At 38.8% G+C, this 26,308-nt stretch overlaps 3 protein-coding genes and 4 long non-coding RNA genes across 10 annotated transcripts; 4 read left to right on the top strand and 3 right to left on the bottom strand.

The window, feature by feature from the left end:
• Positions 1 to 7,321: 7,321 nt before the first annotated feature.
• LOC108074328 (uncharacterized) lies at positions 7,322 to 10,878 on the top strand. 3 transcript variants are annotated; one of them, XR_011444461.1, is made up of 5 exons: positions 7,322 to 7,458; positions 7,521 to 8,388; positions 8,451 to 9,337; positions 9,399 to 10,221; positions 10,284 to 10,878. XR_011444461.1 is itself a non-coding variant. In XM_017166340.2 (2 exons), exons 1-2 carry the CDS (start codon positions 10,188 to 10,190, stop codon positions 10,790 to 10,792), a joined length of 543 nt encoding a protein of 180 aa, XP_017021829.1. In that variant the 5' UTR covers positions 10,064 to 10,187; the 3' UTR covers positions 10,793 to 10,878. The 3 variants fall into 3 exon arrangements, 1 of the variants encoding a protein (XP_017021829.1); XR_011444457.1 differs by lacking the exon at positions 7,322 to 7,458 and having other exon boundaries at positions 8,246 to 8,388; XM_017166340.2 differs by lacking the exons at positions 7,322 to 7,458; positions 7,521 to 8,388; positions 8,451 to 9,337 and having other exon boundaries at positions 10,064 to 10,221.
• A 183-nt stretch (positions 10,879 to 11,061) lies between these two features.
• Positions 11,062 to 11,621, top strand: Acp26Ab (Accessory gland protein 26Ab). Its single transcript, XM_017166378.2, has 2 exons — positions 11,062 to 11,216; positions 11,284 to 11,621. The coding sequence occupies exons 1-2, from the start codon at positions 11,186 to 11,188 to the stop codon at positions 11,508 to 11,510; spliced, it is 258 nt and encodes an 85-aa protein (XP_017021867.1). The 5' UTR covers positions 11,062 to 11,185; the 3' UTR covers positions 11,511 to 11,621.
• Positions 11,622 to 16,272: 4,651 nt separating this feature from the next.
• LOC108074418 (uncharacterized) lies at positions 16,273 to 16,647 on the top strand. Its single transcript, XR_001770695.3, has 2 exons — positions 16,273 to 16,434; positions 16,493 to 16,647. It is a non-coding gene; the product is annotated as an uncharacterized lncRNA (long non-coding RNA).
• A 1,125-nt stretch (positions 16,648 to 17,772) lies between these two features.
• LOC108074341 (uncharacterized) lies at positions 17,773 to 18,409 on the bottom strand. Its single transcript, XM_017166367.3, has 2 exons — positions 18,265 to 18,409; positions 17,773 to 18,199 (listed from the first exon to the last, which is right to left on the bottom strand). Exons 1-2 carry the CDS (start codon positions 18,296 to 18,298, stop codon positions 17,928 to 17,930), a joined length of 306 nt encoding a protein of 101 aa, XP_017021856.1. The 5' UTR covers positions 18,299 to 18,409; the 3' UTR covers positions 17,773 to 17,927.
• Positions 18,410 to 19,736: 1,327 nt separating this feature from the next.
• Positions 19,737 to 21,631, bottom strand: LOC108074368 (uncharacterized). Of its 2 annotated transcripts, none has more exons than XR_011444392.1 (4): positions 21,495 to 21,631; positions 21,344 to 21,439; positions 19,989 to 21,276; positions 19,737 to 19,912 (listed from the first exon to the last, which is right to left on the bottom strand). It is a non-coding gene; the product is annotated as an uncharacterized lncRNA (long non-coding RNA). The 2 variants fall into 2 exon arrangements; XR_011444391.1 differs by having other exon boundaries at positions 19,737 to 19,933.
• An 820-nt stretch (positions 21,632 to 22,451) lies between these two features.
• On the bottom strand, positions 22,452 to 23,017 carry LOC138927946 (uncharacterized). Its single transcript, XR_011444393.1, has 2 exons — positions 22,867 to 23,017; positions 22,452 to 22,812 (listed from the first exon to the last, which is right to left on the bottom strand). It is a non-coding gene; the product is annotated as an uncharacterized lncRNA (long non-coding RNA).
• Positions 23,018 to 23,070: 53 nt separating this feature from the next.
• On the top strand, positions 23,071 to 25,604 carry LOC108074360 (uncharacterized). The gene is made up of 4 exons (XR_011444394.1): positions 23,071 to 23,208; positions 24,464 to 24,601; positions 24,676 to 25,052; positions 25,216 to 25,604. It is a non-coding gene; the product is annotated as an uncharacterized lncRNA (long non-coding RNA).
• The last annotated feature ends 704 nt before the right edge of the window (positions 25,605 to 26,308 follow it).

Raw genomic sequence — 26,308 nt, forward strand, 5'->3', positions numbered from 1 at the left:
AGAGGCAAGCCAAGAACATGGACACTGGAGCCCCGTTTTCTGGGAGGAGGCAGCAGGCATTCCGAGCAATTAATAATAATTTCCGCTGCCTCAAACAAAAAGCCAACTTGGAAGCTTTTTCTCGTTCTCGTTGATGCGACTTGGCCACTTGGCAGATGCCTCTGTTGCTGGCGGGGAAGGGTGTGGTTAAGTTTTCAAGTTTATCTTTCCCAAGAACTAAGTTTTAGTTTGTGTTTGCGTTTTCTGGGCGTGTCTCTTTTGCTAATTTCAGACTATCTGTAGGTGTGAAGAAGCAAATCTCAGCAGAAGGTAAAGCCTAGGTTAGGAAAACTACAAAAATTGGTAATTGTTTGGCTAATTTTAGTTACTAAAACTGTTTCTTTAAGCGCATTAAATAAATGGTGATTGTTACATTATTATTTTTAAAGAAAGTTTTACATTTCTTGAAAGTTAAAGTATTTCTTGATGGAAAACGAAATTATATACAAATTTTTTATAGAGATTTCAACTCATTTTCTAGCTTCAAACTGGATTCATAGATCTACCCATCATAAATCCACTTCCAAAGAACTTGTTCACTCTTCATTACTCATCCCCATTTATTGGAGGGTCAAGTTTTCCTATCGCCGGCCCACAGCTTTTTTGTGTCTCGGCCAACACAATGCACATTCCTGGGCTATACCCTCTGGGCACTATAATTATTTAATATAGTATGGCGTACTTCTTCAACTTTTAACAGTAACCCCTATATTAACTACTTAGGACAGGGCGTTACGCATCTTCACAATTCACGCCTAATGAATATTCTCCACGAATGCCCGTTGAAGTGAGGCAAAACCAAACCACAAATCAAATTAAAATTCCTAAAAATGCTACATATTCTTTGGTTTGGAGTCATTAATCTCTGTGGGGCCGATAGAATCGACTCCGCTCTCCATGGAGCAGAAGAACTGCAACTGCGTTGATCTCCAAACAAAGCCGTACTTCTCCTGCCCGGCACGCATGACTTGGCGTTTGCTGGAGCGCTTAACCCAAATACAAACAAAATTTTGAAGGAATCGGAATAGGAGAAGATTAAATACTCTGTTTTTTTCTATAATGATATTTTTTGGGGATAATTTCTGGCTTGTACTATGTACAAGTAGCTAATATAATAGTTGAAATTAGTACTTAACAATCATAATTCTTCTATATTTAAACTGCTCATTTTCTCCCTGAAATACTCAGTTATTGGTTTTAAAAATCCCACTTAGTCACTCATACCCTCTCATACCCTATAGCGCCAAAAAGCAAACCACTTCGATGACAACAATAACCAGAATTGAAAGTGCATATTGCGCTGCCGCACGACTTGCTTTAATCAGCGCTTTTTGATCTGGACAAAACAATTGCCGGCCGGCACAATGCCAGCTCCAGTACATACATATGACCACGAAGGCGCCCTCAGCATGTGGGACTCGGACTCGGTCTGGACTCCCTCCCTGCTCTCCCCAGCTCCCTGACTTCTTCGGTGGCACACACAAAAATTGTTTTGAAAACTTGCTGAGTTTTCAATTGGGCACAAAGAGCGCAGCGGGCCAAAGGGTGGGGGCGTTCAATTTGTTTGGTCAGCTCGCTTCAGTTCAGCTAGCTCCTCGGATCGGGGTGCCCAGTAGCGATTCCCGATGTTATTGTTAGCCGGTTGTTGCGGAGTATTCAGTACTGAGTACTCAGTACCCGGCAGGCAGTGGGTTAAGTGCGTTTTATGCTTTGTTGACGCGAGAGCGAAGCGAATTCCCCAATTCAGGGGGTATACACAGGGACAAAAATAAAGGGATCCCTAAGGGGTATGTTTCATTTTGATACATTATTTTATACTTAGATTTATTAGGTAGTAATCTGTAGTATTAAATGGATATTTAAATTATATCCTATAGATACCAAATAAATTTTTATAATTTCTCTATTCAAGACCAAATTTGTTCGCTTGATTCCCAGTTTTATTTCATTTTGTTGATTTTTTTCCTGAGTACTTGAAATTCCGCCAAAGGCTAATGAATTTTTGGTTACAAAACTCGATCTGTTGACAATATTGGGGAGCTTGTTGGTCTGGTCCAGACCTCGCAACTGGGGCGTAATGCGCCGCTTTGCCTTTTGATGATTGATGAGTCTGATGGGGGAAAAAACTTTGTTGTGTCGACCCCAAAAATATGAAGAATTTAAAAACAGAGACAGCGACTGAATAATTGGATATTTTTAAGGCAACAAATATCTATCTGGCTTTAAAATATGTTAATCCCTGAGAGTGGTAAAACCCTTCAATACGAGGCACTTCTTTAGAACTTTCTGGCCCGTCTCTTCCCGTATTATTGATATGCAAATGGTGAACACCTGTAGCCCCAATTAAACCAGCCACAAGCACCATTCATAAACTAGGCCTTTTTTATCAATGAAAAACTAAAAGCTTGAGTCGAGTTTAGTGAATGAATTTGGTTTTCATGGATACGAACGAGTCTTTGAGTTGTTTTTCAGCCAACGCTCGTTTTTGTTTTTTGTGGCCCACGCAGAAAATGCAGCAGCAGGCCCCAATATCGAATGCGAACCCATAAAAAAATAACACATCAACAGATATGCAATCAAGTCGGCAACAAAGCGTTACAAGAGTGTAGGCGCCGAAAGAGAAAAAGTTGCCACGCGCCAACCTGTCGGGCTTCCCATTAATTGGCCGCCAAAAACCTGGCCAAGAACCACATATATGTATATATATTTATGTATATGGATATGTGTATTTATATAGATCCATCCATCACTTATGTAAGGCGAGCGAAAAAACGGCAGCTTATGTCACTGCCTCGTGTGCGGGCGGATGCCTCTGGCGCGGCTCATAAAAAACAAAAGATGATTTTTATGCGCCTCGACTTTTTATACTTGTGCCATATGTTGGCAGAGTCTTCGGGCCGTAAATGGCAGCCATTCGATGACGCTGTCTTGGGAAACCAACGACCTACATCAATGCCGGGTGTAATAGTTTTAAAGCTACTCGGTTGACTTGAGTGGGCGATGCCAACTGAAATACAGACTCTAATTATGTTCTATAGAACATGAGACAACCTTGGAGATATTTAAAAAATTTATAAAAAATATAAACCAAATATAATAGAAAATAAAAGAAAATTCTAACCCATAGACAGTAGTCTATATATAACTGACTGCATATGCCAGCCAAAACGAATTGAATTTCAAAACAGCATCGAGTCGTTGTAGGGAGTGACAACACGCCTCCCACTTCAGCGGCAATTGTGGCCATGCAACTACAATTGCCTAGTATCTGAGTATCTGAGTGCACAAGTATCTCATGGATGCGCGACAGTCGTCGTCGTCACAATTGTGGCAGCTGCACTTTGCTTTTTTCTCACATTACCAGCAAGCTGCAAGCGACTTGTTGCCTGGCTTTCCATCCACATGGCCCGGCCAATTTGCAACTTTCCATATGGCACTTCAACCGATGAATTCAGCGTACGGCATTGGATGGGAAAATGTTGATGTTACGCTTGATTTTTTCAGCGATTTATGTGTCATTGTTTTGGCGTTTGGAATTACCCAGGCCCAAGCCAAGACTCACTCTCATTGAGGCGATACTTCTCTACGATGGTAATGAGATGTTGATAACTTTCCCCTCCGCATTGCCACGATCATTTTTAAGTGCGTGTCGGACGGAAGTCGATTTCATGCCCTGATCTATGGCGCATCTATTATGATGTAATGATAGTGGGTGATGATATACCCGGCTGTTGATTAGCCGAAAAGGAAAGTTAACTATGGAAATCATCATTACCCGAGTGCTGAGCCCAAAAGCTGTTCTCTAAATTGAAAATTAAATGCCTAAAGGTGGGCGATTTCCAATTTTGCTTACCTTGTACGGTGAAATCCAATATCTGGTGTCGATTTAACATCAAACTGAGCAGGGATTACAAGGTAGTAAATGACTTTTAACCATTTGTGGCTACAGTTTAGAGCTCTTTGTATATTGCGCTTAGTATTTTGCATAATTTTCAGCAATTAGAGACTAGTGACACCTACTAAGACAGTGGCCACAAGCCCACATGACGACCACTATTATTTTTGTATGTGCTGAAATCACCCACGTTTCATTTTGGCTTCAGAAGCTAAAACAAGATATTAATCTTTTATTTTTCATTAATTTTGTATATCAATTGCAAGGCTAATGGAAAAATATAAAAGTATATAAAATCTCTGATAAAAGTAGACCAGTAAAAATATTTTAAGCAATACCTTGCCCCAGTTTATTTCTTTTAATAAACACTCGGCAAAATTATTAAAAAACCGTGTTTCTCAATATCTTTTCCAAGACATGAGATAGCTTTATGTCAGTAGGCTCAATTACAAAGCCATTTTACTCTGAACAAGCAACATAATTTCGGTGAATGAAAGTGAATGGTAACGATATCGATTATAATGGAATGCTGACTGGAGATCATTATAAAGTGTGCCAATCGCATTGACAAATGCAAATGATACACTTACGAAATCCAACTTGAAGTCTCTATTGAGAATCCACTCCTCTAAAAATAAGTTTCCCCATCTTGGATCCCTTGTTAGGCTTCCGGAGCAGTGACAACCCGGCGATTATGTGATCCAATACCCAATTTCGAACCAATAATATGGGGCCCTAGCACGCACCAGAACTCAATTAAAAGTCCATTATCCACACACAGAACTGCCTGTGGATTTGTTTAATAAACAATTTCCGCTTTGATTTCTGGCCACACGAGGGCGAGGATATTCCCCCCGAACCGCAGCTAATTAACCTGGCTGCTTCTGTTCTGTTCCGAGGCAATTATGCCGGCTCGGGTGTGAAGAGTCGCCCGCTGTTGGTGGCGAATGGGGGTCACCAATCGCCCATTCCCCCGGTCACCAAATGGGGTGAAGCTAGCCTGATGGATGCCCCGGGCTCAGGTGCTTTTGCTGCAGCGGAAGAAGTTACCTGGCCGCTTCCTTTGTCGGCCGCAGTGCGCCGCATTCTTCGCGTGTATTGCGTAAAATTAGCCAGCAATTCGCTCTGGCTTCCCTTTATGTCTGATTGATTGGGGACTGGATGCTGTTCGATCGCTCCACTCGAACGCCAATTGGCATGCGGCTTCGATTGGAATTTTTCCCTTTAAGCAAAAGCCGACAGAACGCAGCGACCGGAGAAGTACGCATAAGGCAGCAAATCGATGTCATTCAAAGGCATCGCAGGCAGGCGAACTCCTTGACCCTGTAAAGGGGATTGGAAATGCTTTTAAAAATAAGTTTTACGGGTTAAAAAATAAAAATTAAATATTTTAAAATTATATAAATAGTTACAAAACATTTGGGACCTTAAGAACATTTTAAAAATCTGTATATTAAATATAGAAAAACACCTCTTAGTTAGTTGCTTTCAGTGGGTTAAGTCCTTCTGGTCTTAAGCTGCTTATCAAGCACGAGAGACTGACTGAGAGTCCATTAGCCCATTAGACCTGCCCCACAATCAATCAATGCATCATAGAACGTTGGATAACAAAAAACAGAGTGGAACTGGGCAGCGACTTCCCTTTTGGCCGGGGCAGCTTCCACCGGAAAATATTTGCTTCCGTTCTGGGTTCCCCCATCGATGGGCCCGGCAAATAAATTACAATTAAATGCAACAAACATGCAACACACTTACTCACTGCGGAACGCGGCGGATGTTTATTATCAAGTGGATACCTACGACATCATTAGCCCCTGTCCCATCGATGGTTCTATGCCGGGCCCAGGCCCTTTTCCAAATGGAGGAGTATACACATGGAGCACGCAGTAAAAGTGGACATGGCATGCTAATCCGGAAGTGGGTCATTTTCCGAACGCAAATGAAAGCGTGAGCTCGAGCTGAAAAGCGGCGAAAATCATAATAAAACACATGCTGGCTGCGAGTGGGATACGACTCCAGCCATGGGAAATTGAAACCGAAAACTGCAGCAGTGGAAAGTCACAAACACAGAGCCATCATCATCATCATCATCATCATCATCATAATACGGCAATCAAAATGAGAAATGCTCCATTGTCTCTGTGTGGGAATCGGGAGACGGAATCGGCTGAAGATATTGTCTCCTACTTATGCAAGAACCAAATCGAAGTGGCGTTGAAAGTCTGCTAATTGAGATGCTGCGATGACAAGCTCAATAAATAGGAGAGACTTGCCGGAGGGTAGGAAAGTTTTGTGGAACTTGTAACTTCCTGTAAAAATATGACTAACTTTCACATCATTTTAACCATAATCTTGATCTGACATTATTGGGTTAGTGGCTAACCGGGTTGGTTTAATGTTAATTGTTTAAGTACTTTAAGAAATATTAGTTGTGATTTTCCCTTGAGGTCTTTTGGTAGCTTAGATGGAATTTAAGATGCAAATACTATTTTTGTACAAATCTTATAATAAAAATCGAGCAATAATCTTTGCTCGTTGCCCCAAATTGAAAACCAAAATGTGTCTTATGGGCATTCGTTGTGTTCTGTGTGCCTTGTAAGGTGAAAATCAATAAGCTATCAAAATTACAGAATGGTTTTGAGTGGATTATAAGGTAGTAACGACTCTTGCCCAAATGTGGAGCCGGGGCAGCAGACACCACGCAAAAAGCGAGCAACTTGCGCATAATTTGACTGAATTTTCATCAATTAGCCCGAGGAGAACCTACGCCACAGAGTGACCGCTCGCCCACGAGATGGCCATGCCTCGGTTTCGGGCCTCCCACATCCACAGCCAATTCCGCTTCCAATTTGACGCGTGCGCAGGCGCAAGTCTTCATTTGCATAGCCGGAGATGTGGGCGAAATTTCAGTTTCATTATTTCCCCCTCCACTCCGACAACGGATGTTGGAAATTTTCAAATCGCCGAGCTGCAGTTTCACTTTTTGGCGGTAAAGACAATGCCACTTTCTGGCTGGCTCCTTGCCTTCTCACATTCATTTGGCATGGGAAGTCTCAGTTTGGCTTAGACTGCTAATAAATCTGTCGTGGCTTAATTAATGAGCTCGTATTAATTGCATATATGAATTGATACAATGGAGTACTTATATAAAAGCGCAGGTCTGTTATATATATTTTTTGTCATGAAACTGAATTAATTTCACATTAAATTCAGCCTAATTTCTAGCTTAATGATTTAATCTTTCTTTAGGTCTTTTTTAAAATAAGTATAGAAATATTGTAACAAAGTTTCAAAAACTTCTAAAACAATTCAGAAAATGAATCAACCAAGTCTTGGCTTTGAAGTTTTATAAAATCCATATCGGATTAGTTTTTCCACGGAACAGAACAAATTTTTCCGTAATAATTCAAACTATATTTCGTTTAAGTACGTTCCAAATTGGTTTCTCTATATATTTCTTGCTGGAACAGATAACTTTAAATAGTTCAATATGAAAGGCTACCTTGTATGGTTGATTGTGGCTCGTAAGTGTTTGTCAAAAAATAATTCACTCGAATTAGAAAATAACTAAAATAATTCGCTTTAGTGGCCTGCGGCTCAATGGCAGAGCTCCTGCCTTTTCCTCTGCCCTCGAATCGAGATAAAATTATTACTCAGGAGCTCGAAAAGATGAACACCCAGTTGAATGCGGTCAATATTGCTATAAAAGCTAAGAAGTCCCGGATGGTATTGAGACAGAATGAGATCGAAACTGTTTTAGATAAAATGTCTACACTCTACAAAGAGATTGCAAAATTACAGAATGAGCTGTTAAGCGAAAATCTGAAGATCAGCAAGGTCAATGCTCAGCCACCGCAGGAGGAATGTCCGAGCTCAGAGAAGGTCAACGAATATGTCCAGCAAATCGCCAAAGAGCGGGCTGACAAAATGATAGCAGGAGAGCGGGAGCCTAAAGAGAAGACAGCCTGGCGAGAAAGGTTAATCATGCTGCGGGAACAAAGCGTCTTAAATTTTGTTCCAAAAATTCTGGATTAAAAAAAAAACATATTTCTATGACTAAAAGGCATGCCCTCTGACTTTCTTAGTTAACCCAAAAGTTTTACAAGCTAGATCATTTCTATTGAGTAGAATAAATAGAGAGCTGTGAGGCTGGACATCCCAGATCTAAAGTTGAATAATAAATGCGAGAGTTACAACCCATCCTTTAACTATGGTTATTTACTGGTAACTTCAACAGGGAATTAAGTTGCATTAAATAATCACGTTGCCTCGCCGTAATGTGCCATTAAAGGTCAAGCAGAAAGGAATTCTAATCTAGACCGTTGCGCCTCAACTTATGTAACTGTCGTATCGCCTATATAAATGTGTCTAACCTGCTTCACTTACTTTCACTTACTTTCGAAAGACCCGTCTCTTCAAAATGAAGTTCCTACTGCTGTGTTCTGCGGCTCTGCGTAAGTTTTCTTCTTAGGATTTTCATCAGACCAAAGTTTGTACCCTGCCTTTTTCTTTTTAGTCCTGTTGGCCACTTCGGCCATTACTATACAAGCTGCATTGGCGGAGGACCCTATGATACCAACTGCATCTTCTGAAAACGCCTTTTCAACTATTTACCAGAAACAGCTCGAAGAGGATCCAATCTCACACGAGGATAAGAAACAGCTCGAGGACAAGTTAAAGCCTAAAAAGTCAGAACTAAGGAAGAAAAATATTGGAAAAAGAAAGCTCCAGGGAGAGCTCGCAAACGCTAAGGCAAGGCTTAATATCTTAGAAGACGATAAGAAACCGCTCGAGGACAAAACGTCAGAACTAAATAAGAAAAATATAGCCGCGGCCCGCGAACTAGAAGAGACCAAAAAGCAGCTCCAGGAGACGCAATACAAGCTGGACATGGAGATATCGCGGAAGGAGAAACGTAGGAAACCGAAACCAAATCCATACCCATACCCATACTCATTCGATCAATACCAATAAAATGTGGATAATTTTGGGGAGTTGGCAACACCTTCAAATTGCGCGTTTCAATACTTTGGCGGAACGAATTCCATGCGTTTCGGGAAGATCCAAGTGGGTGGCAGGTTAGCAAGGCATCGTCACATTCTAGAATAAAATCTCGCAGTATGAACTACATCCGAAAGCGAGAATTTAAAACACTTCTTAACCGATGGTACTTACTGAGTGGTTCCAATGGGTTGGTGACAAGATACCACATTATACTCGTCGTAATGAACCAATAAAAGTCGAACCATAACGATCACGCAGAACAAATCTTCGGCATTTACACCTCACCTTATTTAACCTAATAATCGCCTATATAAGAATGAGTCTAATCTCTTCATCACTTACTCTGGAAAGAGCCACCCTTCAATATGAGGTTCCTACTCCTTTGTGCAGCAGCTTTTCGTAAGTTTTCTTTGAGAATTTTCACCACACTAAACCGTGTATACTGATTTCTTCCTCCTAGTCCTCTTAGTCGCTCCGACTAAAACTGCACCAGATGAATCTACAACAACTGATTCGCCGATAACAACTGAACCAACTGATTCCGACAAAGGCAAATCTATAAATTCCGAGGATGAAGAGAAGCTCCAGGCAGAGCTCGCAGACGCAAAGGCAAGGCTCAATGTCTTAGAAGACGATAAGAAAAAGCTGGAGGCCAAGTTAAAGTCCCAAACGTCGAAACTAAAGCAGAATAAGAAAGAAGCGGCCCGCGACCTAGAAGGGACCAAGAAGGAGCTCCAAGAGACGCTAGGCAAGATAGGAAAATACGAATTCGTCCTGAAGGAGATTCAAAAGACGATCACAAATAGGTCATTCAAAAAGTTATTCAAACCCAGTAGGAAACCATAACAAAATCCATACCCATACCCTTACTCATGCGAACTATACCAATAAAATTTGGATAGTTATGGGGAGTTGGCAACACCTTCAAATTGCGCGTTTCAATACTTTGGCGGAACGAATTCCATGCTTCATAGGAAGTGGTCGAAGTGGGTGGGAGGTTAGGAAGGCATCGTCACATTCTTGAATATAATCTCGCAATATGAACTACATCCAAAACCGAGTGTTAAAAGGGGGGTGGTGATAAATCGCCTCGTTATACTCGTAATTTACCATTAAAAGTCAAGCAGAAAGATCCCTAATTGAGGGTCACGCAGAACAAATCTTCGGCCTTATTTAACCATCGAATCACCTATTTAAGAATGAGTCTAATCTCTGCTTCGCTTACTCTCGAAAGACCCGTCCCTTCAATATGAGGTTCCTACTTCTTTTTGCTGCAGCTTTGCGTAAGTTTTCTTTTGAGAATTTTCACCACACCAAACCTTGTATACTGATTTCTTCCTCCTAGTCCTCTTAGTCGCTCCGGCTAAAACTGAACCTGAATCTACAACATCTGAATCTCCGATAACAACTGTACCAACTGTTTCCAACAAAGGCGAATCTATATTAAATTTCGAGGTAGAACAAACAGCCCCCTTCAACGAGCTCCGGAGGAAGCTTGCACAAGCACAGGCAGAGGTCAAGTTGTTAGATGAATGGAAGGTAAAACTGGACACCCAGTTTAAGTCGTCAATGACCCAATTGGCCCTGCTCACGGATGAGAGGGATCACTTGTCTGTCAAACTAAACAATTCCAGAAACGAGCTCCGGGAGGAGCAGGACAAGCTGAAAGCGGAGCAGTTGCAAAAGGATAATTGCAAGCCTAGCCAAACGGAGATGGCTGTGCTGCTTGACAGGGAGACCAGCAAGCAGATGAGAAAGCTGGAAAGAAAATTGAAGCAATCCTATAGAAATCAGTACGCAGACTTGCTCAATGAGCTGCGCAGGAGGATCGACAAGGCAATAAAGCGCCTATAAGAGACCTGCTTTTAAAGGCCTAAGCCACAGTCACAGTCACATCTAGTAAAACAATAAAATTCGTAAGGAGTTAGTAATATCTTAAAGTGAGTGATTATTTATTCGGTGTTGTGTAACGGTCGAATCGCCTATATAAAAATGGGTCTTAACCCATCTACATTTACCACCAAGTGATGTCACAGTTAAAAGCACTGAAAGGGCTTAGGATGTAGACTAAATGCGGACACTCTTGTCTTAAAATATAATTCGAAAAGTTATAGGGTGTTAGCCATACGTTCAAATTGCGCATTTGATTTCCTTAATTTGGCGGAACGAATTCCATGCGTTACGGATAGTCCAAGTGGGAGGCAAGTTAGTAAAGTGTCGCCACAGTCTTCAAACAAATCTCGCACTATGAACTACATCCGATTGATCGGCATTTTCTGCAAGTGTTTTGAAGTACCCGAGAATATTTGGAAATTAATTTATTTAAAATTCCCTTTACCCCATAGCCTGCCTCTGCCTGTGGCATTTCGGCACCGTTGCTCCCCAAATCAGCATTCAGTCCAGGTCCAGCTCCAGCTCTCGGCAGACGATCGATGGTCAGTTGAAAACTGTCTACGACTTCACTAGCCAGCATGATGTCAACGATATCTCTGGGAAGCTGGTTCACACTCGCAAAACTGACTTCAAGTCGGACTTTGCAGCTCCGGTCCACAAGGAGGAGGTTTGGACATAACATGTTCAGCAGTAATTAGTGGAAAAATATAACTAGGATGCAAAAAATGTATATAAAACTTTGTGAAGATTCCAAATTATTAATAAATTCAGCCAACTGAGCTGGCTTGAAGGGGGGGTCTTATGTATTTTTGGGGGATTTGATTCTGATATAGTTCAGTTGAGAAAGTGTTGTTTACATTGTTTTCATTGCAAAATAAAGGAAAATCTAAAGCTCTAAACAGAAAATGTTTTCCCGATTGTAAATCATATAGAGACTCGTCATGATCTACTTTCTAAATTATGGAATCCGTAATAAAATATATGCCAGGGCGCCGTGTTGACGCAATTTGTCCTCTTTGTCCCTTTGGTTTTAGCCGAAATCTACCTGATACCGGGCTACCTGTAGTATCTCTTTCCCTCTGGCTGATCTCGTTCGATTGCTCTAATTTTCTAGCTGGGGATGGTTGCCTTAACCGGAATTCAGTTTAGGGTAAAAGTGTCGCCTTTCATGAGTTTTAAATGGACCAAACGTCGCTTGAGAGCGTTTCGTTTGAAAAGATTTATGCAGACTTTCGGTTTTTGAGGATCGTCCGCCGCTCTCAGCTTGGGTTCCCGAAAAATGTCTGTAATTTATGATATGCATTTTGTTAGCTCAACACTTTTTATTAGTTTTATTGCCAGGCTCGGAGCGGGTCTGGAATGTGGTTCCGTCGCAGCAATCATTATGCAAATGCCGCCAGCGAATGGAATGTGCTTATGGAGAAGAACAGTTTATTGTTTGATAAATAAAAGGGTTTTAAAGGGGGAACAAAGTGTGGAAAGTTTGGTGATTCCGTTTACCTAATCCTTGCCAGAGTGCATCAGCCCTTAAAGCTGGCAGAACCTTGAGTGTGTTCAACCCCGCGTGATGATTCGCTTTACGAGCCGCATTTCGAAAATTTGTCACGTAATCAAACATGAAAATGTACAAAAATAAATTTCATAAAAACACACACTAAAATGCGAGAATGATATTTATATTTAAGGCACACGACAATCCATTATGAGCCTAAAAACAAAAACAAAAAAGCATATTATACATATATCTCCACACATTTCTTTGGCATATAATCAGCCACGGCAAACCATCTTTCATTTCATTTATGTTTCTCGTCCACAAGACTCAGTCCGCCCACCAAAGGCATTCGTCCCAAAAAAGGCAAAAGCCGCTTTGTCATGTTGATGACAGCTTTTATAGACAGAAGGAGTGAGTTCTGGGCATGTTTAACTCGCCAGAGATGATTACTTACACAGAAAAATGTCAACTTAAAGAGATATGAGGAAGATTAACACAACAACCTTTTTGGGTTAAGACTATAATAATTTAATAATAATATTTTATAATAATTTATAACCTAGAGACTAAAGTTTAGCTTGAGTAATGCGAATAGTTTTATTTCCTATACAAATATGCATTTTAATAAATTTAAAATAATATTGAAAGCTCCTTTTTAAACACACATTCAATGTATTCTCAGAGCAGCTGCTTGTTTGTCACAGGAAATGGCATCTTATCGGTGTGATACAAAATGCAAATGCCGCAAAATGATGACCATTGTGTTGCCAGTTTAATATTGTTTATGATTTGAGGCATTTGTTTGTAATTGGATCTTGATTGCTGGGGGAACAAGAGGATATTGAAGTGACTGAGGACTCAAATCTTATCATGGCCCCATTTAAATCGGTCGCTTTTGCAGCTAAGCAAACACACTGTGTTTGCTCAACTGGCAAATATTTAAGCTGCTCGCTGATAAGAAAAGCAAAATGGGAATAGAAAAGGGTTAAGATGTACTTCCTAGAAATATTCATATTGAAAAACAAAGAAAAACTCATTTGGCATAAAGTGTTTTCAAATTCATTGTCAAATCCTTGTTAATATTTTTTTGTTGTTGTTGCTCAAGTCCTCGTCAACTGACAATTAAACTTGAAAAAGTAATATTTGCATATTAAATACTACAAGGGGATTCCCCTACCCGGAGGTACATCATTATTTTTGTTTGCTTTACGCAGATTAAACTGGGGAAAGACAACATTTTGTGAAACTGAAACTTAGGGGAACCTGCCGGCTGGCAGATGAAAGATTTCCCAGCTTGAGCTAAAATGTTTGTAAGTGGAAATGTATTCTTTTTTTGGTTCATTCATGAGGCAGGATTCACTTGAGGCGGCACAAAGACACCGCAGGATGTCCCCAACTGAATGCGAATCGATGTGTTCGATTGTTTTTTCGTTTCCGTTTCCTGTCCTGCGGCGCAACGAATGCGCTTTAATGTCCATTGTCCTGAGCCAATCGATACAAAAGTCATTTGGAACCCAGTGTGAGTGCCGGCTAAGTAGTGCCCACTCAGCGGTGAAGTGTTGCAATTGCAGCCTCGGCCAGGTGTTCACTTGACTCCGAAGGGAGTGCCAGGTAGAGACCGAGGTAGAGCCTCCTGGGATTCGGTTTTAATTAATTGAAAGAGCCCGCCTAAGCCTTAAACGCTCTATTAGGCCCAAACCGAGGCCTAAGCCAGTCACGGCCCTTCGTGGCAATCAATTAATTGGACGTCCTTTGCCAATCCTTTATCATCGATACTGTACCTTCGACCTTCGACCGACCACACGCAGCAGCCAAGGGAGTTAGATAGCACAAAGCTTTATTAAATGATTCATTCTCTGTTCGTTCATTTTCAATCAATTAATTTGTCATTTCGCCGATGCTTATCAATCATTGATTTCCGCTCGTTTATGTTGACCACGCAGCGTCCACAAAACTCACACGGAAAACAAAGGCCTTTTAATCAGCCGCCAAACAATAAACAAAAAATCAAATCTAATTTGCTAATGTCTTTTGCAGAGTCCAAGCGGATGTGTCTGATTTTATAATAATATTGTTTAAGTTTCCCAAATAAATATTTATACTTGGTTAGCCTTTTTATCGTTTAATTTGTTTGTATTGATTTGATAAAAGTCCAATACGTCATGAATTGCTGGTCAAATTAAAGCCGATTTAATTTTAATCAAATTTGCTGGCTAAATGAAAGTAAAGCCGATTATGGTTTTATTTAATTGTGAGGTATTTTAAGTAGCACACTCATATTTAAGTGCACTGCAATATATATTTCTTAAAAATAAAATATACTCTAACTTTTCCCATTACAAATTATATTCTATAATTTTCAAACAATCTTTCTTAACAGTGTTCTTAACATTTAATTATCCCCATCGTTTACTTTCCCGGGACTCTGTTTATTTGTCATCAGCGATGGCTATCCAGGACTAATCAATTAATTGCTTATAACCAGGCTCCAGGTCACGTAACCCCATACCGGCCTGGGTCGTGGTCTTTCGCAGGAGTTGGCCCCCAAGTTCGGGGCAAACTTTAATTGTTTAAACAATCGCAAAATCACACAAATCACGCGAGCGTAAATTCCCGATAAGACACGAACTCGGAGCCTGGATTATTTCCATTGAATCCGACTCTGCTCAGCCGCCTGGTAAATTCCTGGATGCCCTGACATGGCTCCCACGCCTGTCTCCTGTCTACTGTCTCCTGCAGCCCGCCGATTTGATGGCTGTTTGCGGTTTCAGTTTCACGTTTTGCTAATTTCTCCGCATTCGATTTCTTGCTCGTTGTTTCGCCATTTTCCCGCCGCCGCCCCCTCCGCCCCTCAATCAATTGGATTGAAAGTGAAAAGCTGAAAGTGTGAGTGAAAATGATTTGCAATCAAACCACTTTGATTAGAGCATTCAGTTTGATTAGCTCTAATGAGGCGGGCAACTGGCGACGGGTGGCTGTGACTGTAATGCCGAGTCTGTTTTATGCAATTCTCATCTGGAGTGGATCCATTTTTTCCACTTTTCCGCCGTATTTGGAGGCACCCGCACAGTTGAGGAAATTAATTTCGAATTTGCCTCACCCCGAAAAATAATAATCAAAAAAGCCAGCAGACCACAAAATGTATTTCGGTTGCTGTTTCTCAGAGCTGCGCCACATGAGTTAGGGAATACACTTAACTGGAATAGAGGTATGTTAGCTTTTTTATTTAATATAATTCCTATAAGAAGGATAAATAAATATATTATTATTAAATCGTTTTAAAATGCAAGTCTTTAATTTATTAAAATTTTATTTTGTTTGGAAAAATCAAAAATTAATATCAAACCCAAAATCAATACTTGTATTATTTTCTTTTATGTTTTTTAATTTATTTAGAATTTTATAAATATTTATAAATTTTTAATTCAATATTTTAAAGAAGTGTATTCACCATTCGCTATGTATTCTCCCTACAACTTTCACGTCTGGGCCTCCAACCAAGTGGCACTTGTTCTGATTAACCCTTTGATGGTAGCCTAAATAATTATAAATTAATGTGCTGCCAGCTGCCTTTCATTCCGCTCTCCTCCATTTTTTATGAGCTCCCCCCTTGCTCCAGTAAAACAACAAACATTTTTTTGGGTTCATGCCACGCATTGTTTTTCAATTTTTCAATATTTTTTGCTGTTGATAATATAATTAAGTGGGTTTTGTATTTGCCATAATTATGCCGCTTTTGATGTTTTTTATTTGGCACATTTTCAGTTGCCAAAATAAAAAATAAGCAAAAATTATTGAAAATGATTTATAATTTATATCGATTTAATTGTATGAGTCGCCCTTTTTTAGCTCTGCCAATGATTATATTTATGAATTTGCGGCCTCCTCTAATGAGATGTATCCAAAAGGCAGGCTAAAAACACTAATTGGTGGTTTTACACATCGGGGTTTGTGGATCAGGGAATTTATTGACGTGAAGTTCACACCTTTGACAGTAACGAATTGGTAAATGCGATTAACCGGATCTAATTTGTTTACAATTAGTCATCTAATTTAAAAAATATTCTCGTTTAGTCTAAAGCGAACATGAGGGCTATAAGTACTATAGGTATATGTACTGTAAAAAACTCTTGGTATTTAGTTATTTATAATTTTCTCCTTACTAGTTCTGGTCGGCTTGGCCTTTTTGATGGCTGCCCGACGAGGTCCCACGTTTTCCAATCTGCAAAATGGTCTGCCATATCCCATCTTGGGATTGACACCCTAAACATATCAATAAAGAATCATCATTATGCGAAGTTCGCTGTGAATATTTAAAGAAGATCGTAAACTTGTTTGAGGCATTACTGGCGGGAAATGTAAAGGGACTTAAGCTGGATTTTTAATGAGTCAGTAGTTCTGTTTTTTAATCACACAGAATTTGCCAGAAGAAAAAACGTTTTGCTTTCTAAGCCCACTCAAATGGAACCCAATTATTATTCTAATTTTGCTAATACTTATGTGAAAGGCCCCCCCATTGACTTGCTACCGTTTGAAGGTTCTTTTTATAAAAATTTGCAAAACATTCTAAGCTTTACTTTCCCATGGGGCTTATACACAAAAACCTGCTGAACTTCTTATACACCCAGAGTTCATTCATAGTCTGCCAATTTGTCAGTCATCCACTCATTCAGAGACTCACGATGTGTTAACATGTAAATTGATATCTCAACATTGTTCCCTCTTGTAACGATTGAGAACGAGCTGAGCTTGGAGATAAGTTTTACGATCGACGGAAGAGGCCAGGGGAAGTACTATATAGTGTGTGTATGTAAATAAACCGATTTATATACACAGCCCCATGCGGATGAACCCAGCTTTAGACTCGACGCACCGATCAATGGGCCTTCGTGTGGTTTTATGCCCTCCAATGCCATTGTCTCTGCGGTCGTCGGTGGGTTTTTGTCATCAACTCTGCCTTACACGCACACTGTCTTTTCATTGATAAAACTGGCTGGGACTGGAGCTGGAGTCGGAGTTGGAGCAGTGGCCGCTTCCTCTTTGTAAGTGATTTTTTGCCGGTGCTTTTTTCACGCAAATCCGGTCGGTCGGTGGCTTGGTCTCTCGGCCGGCCGGTGTCGATGTCATGAGACTGCCGTGGCCCAGTAATCTGTATTCAGGAAGTTGATGGGGGAAATGGATTTAGGCAGGCATTTGTGACTCTTTGAATATGGGTTATGGGTAAGGTTTTTTATTTTAATTGAAAGACTGAAAAAATCCTGGTCATGCGTAATCAAATGATTGGTAATTATATATAAAAAACATAGGAATATAAAATAAATAAGCCAAAATATAATTGAAGAGAAGTTACACCCTCGGCAAGCTTGGTGCAAAGCCGAAGGCCTAAAGGGACAGTTGATCGATATATATCTTATCAAAAACTCTATAAAACTTTACACCGAATCTATTCCTTCTACATTTTTATTAATGCCCATGCTGGATGTTGGAATACATAATATACAATAATAATATATAAATATATATATGCGTGTGTGCGTCTTCCTTGTGTGCTTGTGTCTAGGCTCCAGTAGGATTTAGCTGCTGCTGCTCTTTAACTCCTGGTTAGATGACCGGGGTTTCTTCATTCTTTAGGTTTGCAGCTTCTGGAGACAGAACCATGGGCTCGGCATTGGCGGAAAGAGCCACAAAGTTCCCATCACCTGCGGCTGCGGACTGGGGGGCATTGGCTACCGGCAATGGATTTGGAGCAGCCACGGGTTTGGGGTTGGCCACGGGCTCTGCCTTGGGTGCAGGTTCGGGCACAGGACTTGGTTCCGGATTAGGCACCGGCAGCGGTGAGCCGTAGACACCGTGGAGCACCACAAACGAAGCCACTACCAGAATTATGCCAACTATTTTTAGTTTTTCAAACGTTGAAATGCTCAGGGTGCGAACTTACCACAGGCGAATGCAAAGATGGTCAGGAATTTCATGATTCTCAAACTGAACTGAAGTGTCGAAGACTGGGAAAGGGTCAGCTTTTATAGGGAACCAAACCCTTGGGCCATGTTGAGGCTACTCAGAGCGGTTAGAATCAATTAACTTCGTAGTCGAGCAGGTCCACTGATATTGCAAATTTGCTATATAAATTAATCAATTTCTATTCGATCGATCCATGAAAAAATATGGAGAAGAATCTTTTTAAGTGCCACTTGAAGTTCAAGAAAAATTAAAGAATATTGTAATGTCATGTATAACATAATTAGATTATGTTTTTATTGGTATATTAAATATATACTATATTTATATGAAGTATTATATTACTATCTTATTTATAAATATTTTTTGTCAGGCACTTAAAGAATTCAAAATCTTGCTCAACTTTAACGATTTTTTCCGACATAATCGGAAAGATTAGCGTGATCTGATGATGATCAAGAATATATACGATTTATAGAGTCGGAAATGAATCCTTCACTGACTAAAATAAGAAGACCCTTCAGAAAGTCCGGAATTCTTTAAATGAATATTTATTCATAATTTTATATAAGTTAAGAAAATTAAAGCTATAAGAAAAAAACTTAGATTTAAAAGCATTAAGTTCTTAGATTGTGAAATAGAAACAAGAAAGAAAGTTAACTTTGGCCAGCCAAAGTTTGTATACGTTTGCAGGTAACAATTAAAATATATCATATACATATACCAAAAATGCATTAATTTCGATTCGGAAAGCAGTTTTGTGTTAGTTTTTATTAATTTAAAAAAACTGCATACCAAATTTAAAATTTTAAGAAATCAAAATTTTTGGCCATTTTTGCTAATTTTAATGATGTAACCCCTTATAAAATTTCGCAAAAAATGGCCAAAAAATCTATTTCTTCCGGACATGTCTAGAAAGATTCCCCTGTTGATGCTGATCAAGAATATATATGGTTTATGGGGTCGGAAATGATTCCTTGACTTAGAAAAATATTATTTTGTATTATAAAATCGGATTTTTTATATTAAAAAATGTTTTTTTAATTAAAAATATCATAACTCGGCCAAAAGAGCATTAATTTTAAATCGGAAAACTGTTCTGTGCAAGATTTTCATTTAAAAAATTTGAAAATTCAATTTTTTATCAAAATTAAAAATTTTGATGATGTAACCCCTTATAAAATTTTGCAAAAATGGCCAAAAAATCGATTTCTTCCTGACATATCTAGAAAGATTCCCCTGTTGATGCTGATCAAGAATATATATACTTTATAGGGTCTCCTTCACTGCGTTGCAAACTTCTGACTGAAATTATGATACCCTGCAAGGGTATAAAAATGTACATTTATATCTGAATTTTACATTCGAGTTACTTTTATTATTCTGGGTTCTCAATAATGACTTTGATCGTGAAAGAAAGTTATCTTTAAAGTTAACGCAAATAGCGAGACATATTTCCACAATCTTCTATTATTTTATTTTTCAACTGGATATATATTTCAAATAAAGAAAAATCAGTAAATTCAAGACTTCCTAAATATCTTCAGAGACTTTGTAAGGCTTGTCGTGCGTCAACATCTTTTTTTTCATCTTATTTATTTTATCCAAATCAGAGCCAAGTCCCAGACCTAGAATAGAAATGACCACAACTGCAAAAAGTCAAACTAGACATTATTTTAAAGCATTAAAGTGTAGAGGACTTACTCAGAACAGTAAGAAGTTGGCTGGGAGGCATTGCGATGGAGCAGTTTCCGTGCATTAATGCACTCAACGTGTTCGCCTGCCAGTTTATACTCACTTTCATGGCCTCAAAGTGCTCAATGGATGCTATCAAATCAATTTACAACACATTACAGCATCGAAGATCGTAAAAACTTTATCGATTATAACGATTGGAGGGGAGAGCATTCGCCAGACTGCGAGTCAAGTTGCTGCTGTGCAAACTGCATTCTATAGTCACTTTTGTAGATGCAGCGATTATAGTATTCTTCGGGTGATATTGGGAAGGACCATTAAGAAGAAAATGTATACCCTTGCAGGGTATTATAATTTCAGTCAGAAGTTTGCAACGCAGTAAAGGAGACGTTTCCGACCCCATAAAGTATATATATTCTTGATCAGGGGAATCTTTCTAGATATGTCAGGAAGAAATCTGGCCATTTTTGCACAATTTTATAAGGGGTTACATCATTGAAATTTTGGATTTTGATAAAAAATTGAATTTTCCAAATTTTTTAAATGAAGTATACAGATTTATTAACTGTAGAAAATCTTGCACAGAACAGTTTTCCGATTTAAAATTAATGCTCTTTTGGCCGAGTTATGATAGTTTTAATTAAAAAAAAAAAATCAAGAAGTTTTTTAATATAAGAAATCAGATTGTATAATACAAAATAATACTTTTCTAAGTCAAGGAATCATTTCCGACCCCATAAACAATATATATTCTTGATCAGCATTAACAGGGGAATCTTTCTAGACATGTCCGGAATAAATCGATTTTTTGGCCATTTTTGCGAAATTTGATAAGGGGTTACATCATTAAGATTAGCAAAAATGGCAAAAAATTTTGATTTCTTATAATTTTAAATTTGGTATGCAGTTTTTTTGAATTAATAAAAACTAACACAAAACTGCTTTCCGAATCGAAATTAATGCATTTTTGGCTTAGTTATGATATATTTTTATTGTTACCTGCAAGGGTATACAAACTTTGGCTGGCCAAAGTGAGCTTTCTTTCTTGTTTTTATAGAATTACTATATTTTATGTGGCTCTTTATACTAATTTCCTTTTATTTTTTTTTTGATTTGCATTTAGATGCCTTGAGATTTTTCCACTCCATCGTTAACCTTTTCACCTGTTCAGTCAGCTTTTGTTCTACTTTCATGGGATCGGGGCAACGATTTTCTTCTTGAAATCGGGTTTTCTCCATCTGGTCTACACTTTTTAAAACGCTCAGGCAGAATGCTCTCGCTATGTGTCCTGCGTTATCTGGTTTGAATGGGTTAAATGTTGAAATTATTTATTAAAATTATATACATTTATATAGTTTAAATACCATCTAAGGTCCTGGCCATTACTAAGAATGAAGATAGATCTTCGAAATTTTCTTTTGAATTGCTCTCTGCGAAGACCAAATGTGTGGAGATTGTGGCTAATAAAGAGTTTATTATTTTAAAAAAGATTATTTAAGAAAAAGTTTAACTTACCGAAGATCCCGATAAAAATAAATGTTGTAGAAACTCGCATCTTGATGGTTTAATATACTTTAAGCTTCTGTGACAAAAAACCCTTTGTTTCGAAGCCTGCAAAATCTACTAATTTATGGCATAAAGTAATTACTGCATGACGAATTTAATTTTTACTAAAGAGCTCTCTTATATATTAAATGCAATTTCCATACGATGACTTAATCATCATCTCTCATTGGCATTTACAAGTAGTTTAAATTTACTTTAACAACTTTTCCACAAAACCAAGATATTGGACACTAACCACGTCCCCTAGTTGAGTGCCAAGCAGAGACAGCCATTATCATCTTTCATTGGTTTGTGAGTTTTAATATGATTTGAAAAGTTATAGTTACCCCCCGCCGGAGCTTAAGCTCTGAACATTATAAAACATAAGATGAAAAAAAAGATGTTGACGCACGACAAGCCTTACAAAGTCTCTGAGGATATTTAGGAAGTCTTGAATTTACTGATTTTTCTTTATTTGAAATATATATCCAGTTGAAAAATAAAATAATAGAAGATTGTGGAAATATATCTCGCTATTTGTGTTAACTTTAAAGATACCTTTTTTTCACGATCAAAGTCATTATTGAAACCTTCTGGGGTAATAAAAGTAACTCGAATGTAGAATTCAGATATAAATGTACATTTTCATACCCTTGCAGGGTATTATAATTTCAGTCAGAAGTTTGTGAAGGAGACCCTATAAAGTATATAAATTCTTGATCAGCATCAATAGCGGAATCTTTCTAGACATGTCCGGAAGAAATCGATTTTTTGGCAATTTTTGCGAAATTTGATAAGGGGTAACATCATTAAAATTAGCAAAAATGGCCAAAAATTTTGATTTCTTAATATTTTAAATTTGGTATGCAGTTTTTTTGAATTAATAAAAACTAACACAAAACTGCTTTCCGAATCGAAATTAATGCATTTTTGGCTTAGTTATGATATATTTTTATTGTTACCTGCAAGGGTATACAAACTTTGGCTGGCCAAAGTTAGCTTTCTTTCTTGTTTTTATAGAATTACTATATTTTATGTGGCTCTTAATATTAATTTCTTCTATTTTTTACTTTTGATTTGCATTTAGATGCCTTGAGATTTATCAACGCCATCTGTATCCTTTTCACCTGTTCAGTCAGCTCTTCTTCTTTCTTTGTGGGATCGGGGCAACTTAGAACTAGTTGTTCTGGAAGCTGGGTTTGCTCCATTACATTTCTTAAAACGCTCAGGCAGAATACTCTCGCTATGTGTCCTGCGTTTTCTGGTGGAAAATGTGTGGAGATTGTGGCTAATAAAGAGTTTATTATTTTAAAAAAGATTTTTAAGAAAAAGTTTAACTTACTGAAGATCCCGATAAAAATAAATGTTGTAGAAACTCGCATCTTGATGGTTTAATATACTTTAAGCTTCTGTGACAAAAAACCTTTTGTTTCGAAGCCTGCAAAATCTATTAATTTATGGCATAAAGTAATTACTGCATGACGAATTTAATTTTTACTAAAGAGCTCTCTTATATATTAAATGCAATTTCCATACGATGACTTAATCATCATCTCTCATTGGCATTTACAAGTAGTTTAAATTTACTTTAACAACTTTTCCACAAAACCAAGATATTGGACACTAACCACGTCCCCTAGTTGAGTGCCAAGCAGAGACAGCCATTATCATCTTTCATTGTTTTGTGAGTAATAATATGATTTGAAAAGTTATAGTTACCCCCCGCCGGAGCTTAAGCTCTGAACATTATAAAACATTTATGAAATTTGTTTAGCAGCAGATGTATGCCAGCTCCGCGTGCAGCTCTCTGCTGCGTCAAAACAAATAACTTTTGGAATATTTGAAAAGTTTTTAGTGCTTGCCATAAACCTTGCGGAGTTGCAGCAAGTTTCTAACCGAAAACCCGTTCCACTAATTTCTCTAGACTTCCCCCTTTTGCTGGATAGAATTCCCGGACGGCGTTCTTTACGATTCATGCGTTGTAATATAGACATTTGAGTGTCATTAATATCCCGTTTGATTTGTGGATATTGTGTGCTCGGAATGGAAATATCATTATGGGTTGGGGAGTGTAAATAATTTGTAAATGATACTGTTTAGACTCGACGGGGAATGGAAGAAATCCAGAGAAGCTTACTACCCAAAAATCTATAATCAAAAATCGATAAGACCTGGTCGAAAGTGTCACAATGTCTTGATCTTATTGCCCATGAATATTTCACAATAAAAATTAACATAATTGGCATTTAATAATGACTTAAATCCACGTTGCTAACACAAGCAATTTCCCAGTGATTTTTCTAACCATTTTTCAAATTGTAGCATACTGAAAACATGAAATAAAAAGCATCTTTTTGCATTATAAAGGCTTGCTTAAGTTTGGCCCGAACAAGTAGCATTTGCTGTCAAGGCGCCTTCGCCAGTGCCGCCCCCAATAAGCGACATTTAATGTTGATTTATAGTGTGCAATCCATAAGATACAATTTCTCGCTCGCGGTTCGTGTGTGCGCTGCGAATGCGATTGAAATCGAAAGTTGGTAATCCAAACAGACATTAGTCGAAAGTGAAAATGTATCTAGGCAACTCAATGTTTTTGTTGTATTTTTTGAAGTGTTTTAAAGGCCTTATTAAAAACGTTCTTGGCCCAAACGATGAGCACAATAATTAACTGGCGAAAAACGAAAACGTTTCGCACAATAAATCATCCAGCATTAATATATCATTTTAATTATCAAAATGCAGACAGACGATGGACGAAAAATAAGCAAAGTAAACATGGGTTAAAGAGAATGAGATGTATACTTTTTTAGAGCAATAAATATTGAGATTTGTATAATTTAAAAATAAATTTTCTAAATAATAATGATTTATTTCTAAATATGTTAGAATCTTTAGTGTGCTTGTATGGTAAACTACAACCTTCATACCTAATTGATTAGGAATTTGTATAAAAATCCCAAGTCTTGGAATCGAGCACAAAGGACATGACATTTTGCATACCTGAATTCTGTGGAAACAAACTTAATTAATACCCAAAAGCCACAGCAAAAGAATTCAGCACAAATTCAAAATTCCTAGTAAGCTTCTCAACACAATGGATACTGAAATGAGTTATGAAGGCCAAATGTCGGTGATCCCTCCTCTGTTGCAGGACACTTCGACGCCTTTCCGCTTGACCTGGCCCAGAGCTTGGCCACCTGACAACGCTGACAGCGGATATGGCCAAGACGTCGACAGACCCTGTGCTCCTGTTTCAGTCTCTGATCCAACTGCCGATGCCACCTGTTTAGGGTCCCCAAGCTGTTGCCGCTCAGCTGCTAAAAGTTTTAAGTTTTTTTTTATTTTGGCTTTAATAAGGTACTTGGTTTCGTTTAAGGCCGCTCGTGGCACTTGCCACTTGAGCAGACGCCGCAATCGGAAGTTCTTGTTTATGATATCGATCCTGAGGCCAATATCAGCTGCCAGCTGGAGGTTGATTTACTGCCACATCCCCAGTGATCTCGGATAAGGTTAAGTGATGTTTAAACCGTAAGTATGATTGCCTAGATCAAATAAATTCCAAGTACACTCAGGCCGCCCAATTACACCTATCAATCGAATGCAGATACAATTGTATCTCGAAGTGGCAGCAACTTGATTGATTGCATCAATCGTTCTTGTTTTATTTATGATTTACTGCTACTATTTATAGGAAATGTGCTGGGCACCCAAAAAGCCAGCCAGAAGCAGCAGGGGAAGTCGTCTTCATCGCAGACTCTGCTGCCATCCGGGGCCGCAGATGCAGATACATCCACAACTCGCACAAGTGCAGATTCCGATTCGGATACAGATGCCGGCTGTAGCGACTTTTTAGCCCCAGCGATTTTGTTTACAATTGGAGCACGTCTGTTTTGGCTGCGGCAGCTGCTGACCGTTGGCCATTAACTTGCAGCTGAGTCTGCAATTACATCTTCAGGCGGTCAGTACATGAGGAACTGGATGGATTGGCTAAGAAGAAACTTAAACAATTTAAGGTATATTTTTTAAAAATAAATTTCCTAAAGAAAAATGTATTTAAAATAAATACAGAAGCGCTAAGGGAACTCTATTTTACTGATGAGCTTACGAATGTAAGTTCTTCCACTCCCAGGCCTTACTGTATGAAAAGCCCGCTGTATTTACACCGCGAACGGCGTTCTGTAACTGGAGCATACCTTCGTCACGTCTGCATCTTCATTTGGTGGCTGGAGGAGAAGGTGGTGACTGACTCCCCGCATTGCCTAGGAGGAGCACAGACCCAGGGCCCTAGAACAACTCCCCCGAATGACTGGCTTTGTGTGTACTTTTCACACGGTCGTGTGAAAAGCGTGCTATGATACCATTTCCATTTGCACTGCTGTGTTCTTCTCAAATATTTAACCGTTCGACAGAGGAATGCCGTGTAACAAGAAGCTGTCATTTCTTATACCCTAGCCCCCGGGGCTTCCTTCTTGATATTAAAATATGAGCCTCCATATCTTACACCTTCGAACCTATCTTCTACCTGCTTCGTTGCGGCATCTTAGAGTTCGTTAAGCGCTGACCTCTAATTAGGGCCTGATTCATGAATTCTTAATTGCCACCCCGGGTTAGGTTAGTTGCATAAGTTGCCGTGCTTTGGCTAATTAAATCAATCTCAATAAGCAAACAAATCAAATTGGTTCCGCATTTTTCGCACAAGTTTTTCACAACTCTGCAGAGCCATCAGCACCGACATTCACCCATCATCTTCATCTATCAAGATCTAACGAATTTTTTTGTTAGCT

This window comes from Drosophila kikkawai, chromosome 2L (genome assembly GCF_030179895.1).
Source record: "Drosophila kikkawai strain 14028-0561.14 chromosome 2L, DkikHiC1v2, whole genome shotgun sequence".
Lineage (NCBI taxonomy): Eukaryota > Metazoa > Arthropoda > Insecta > Diptera > Drosophilidae > Drosophila > Drosophila kikkawai.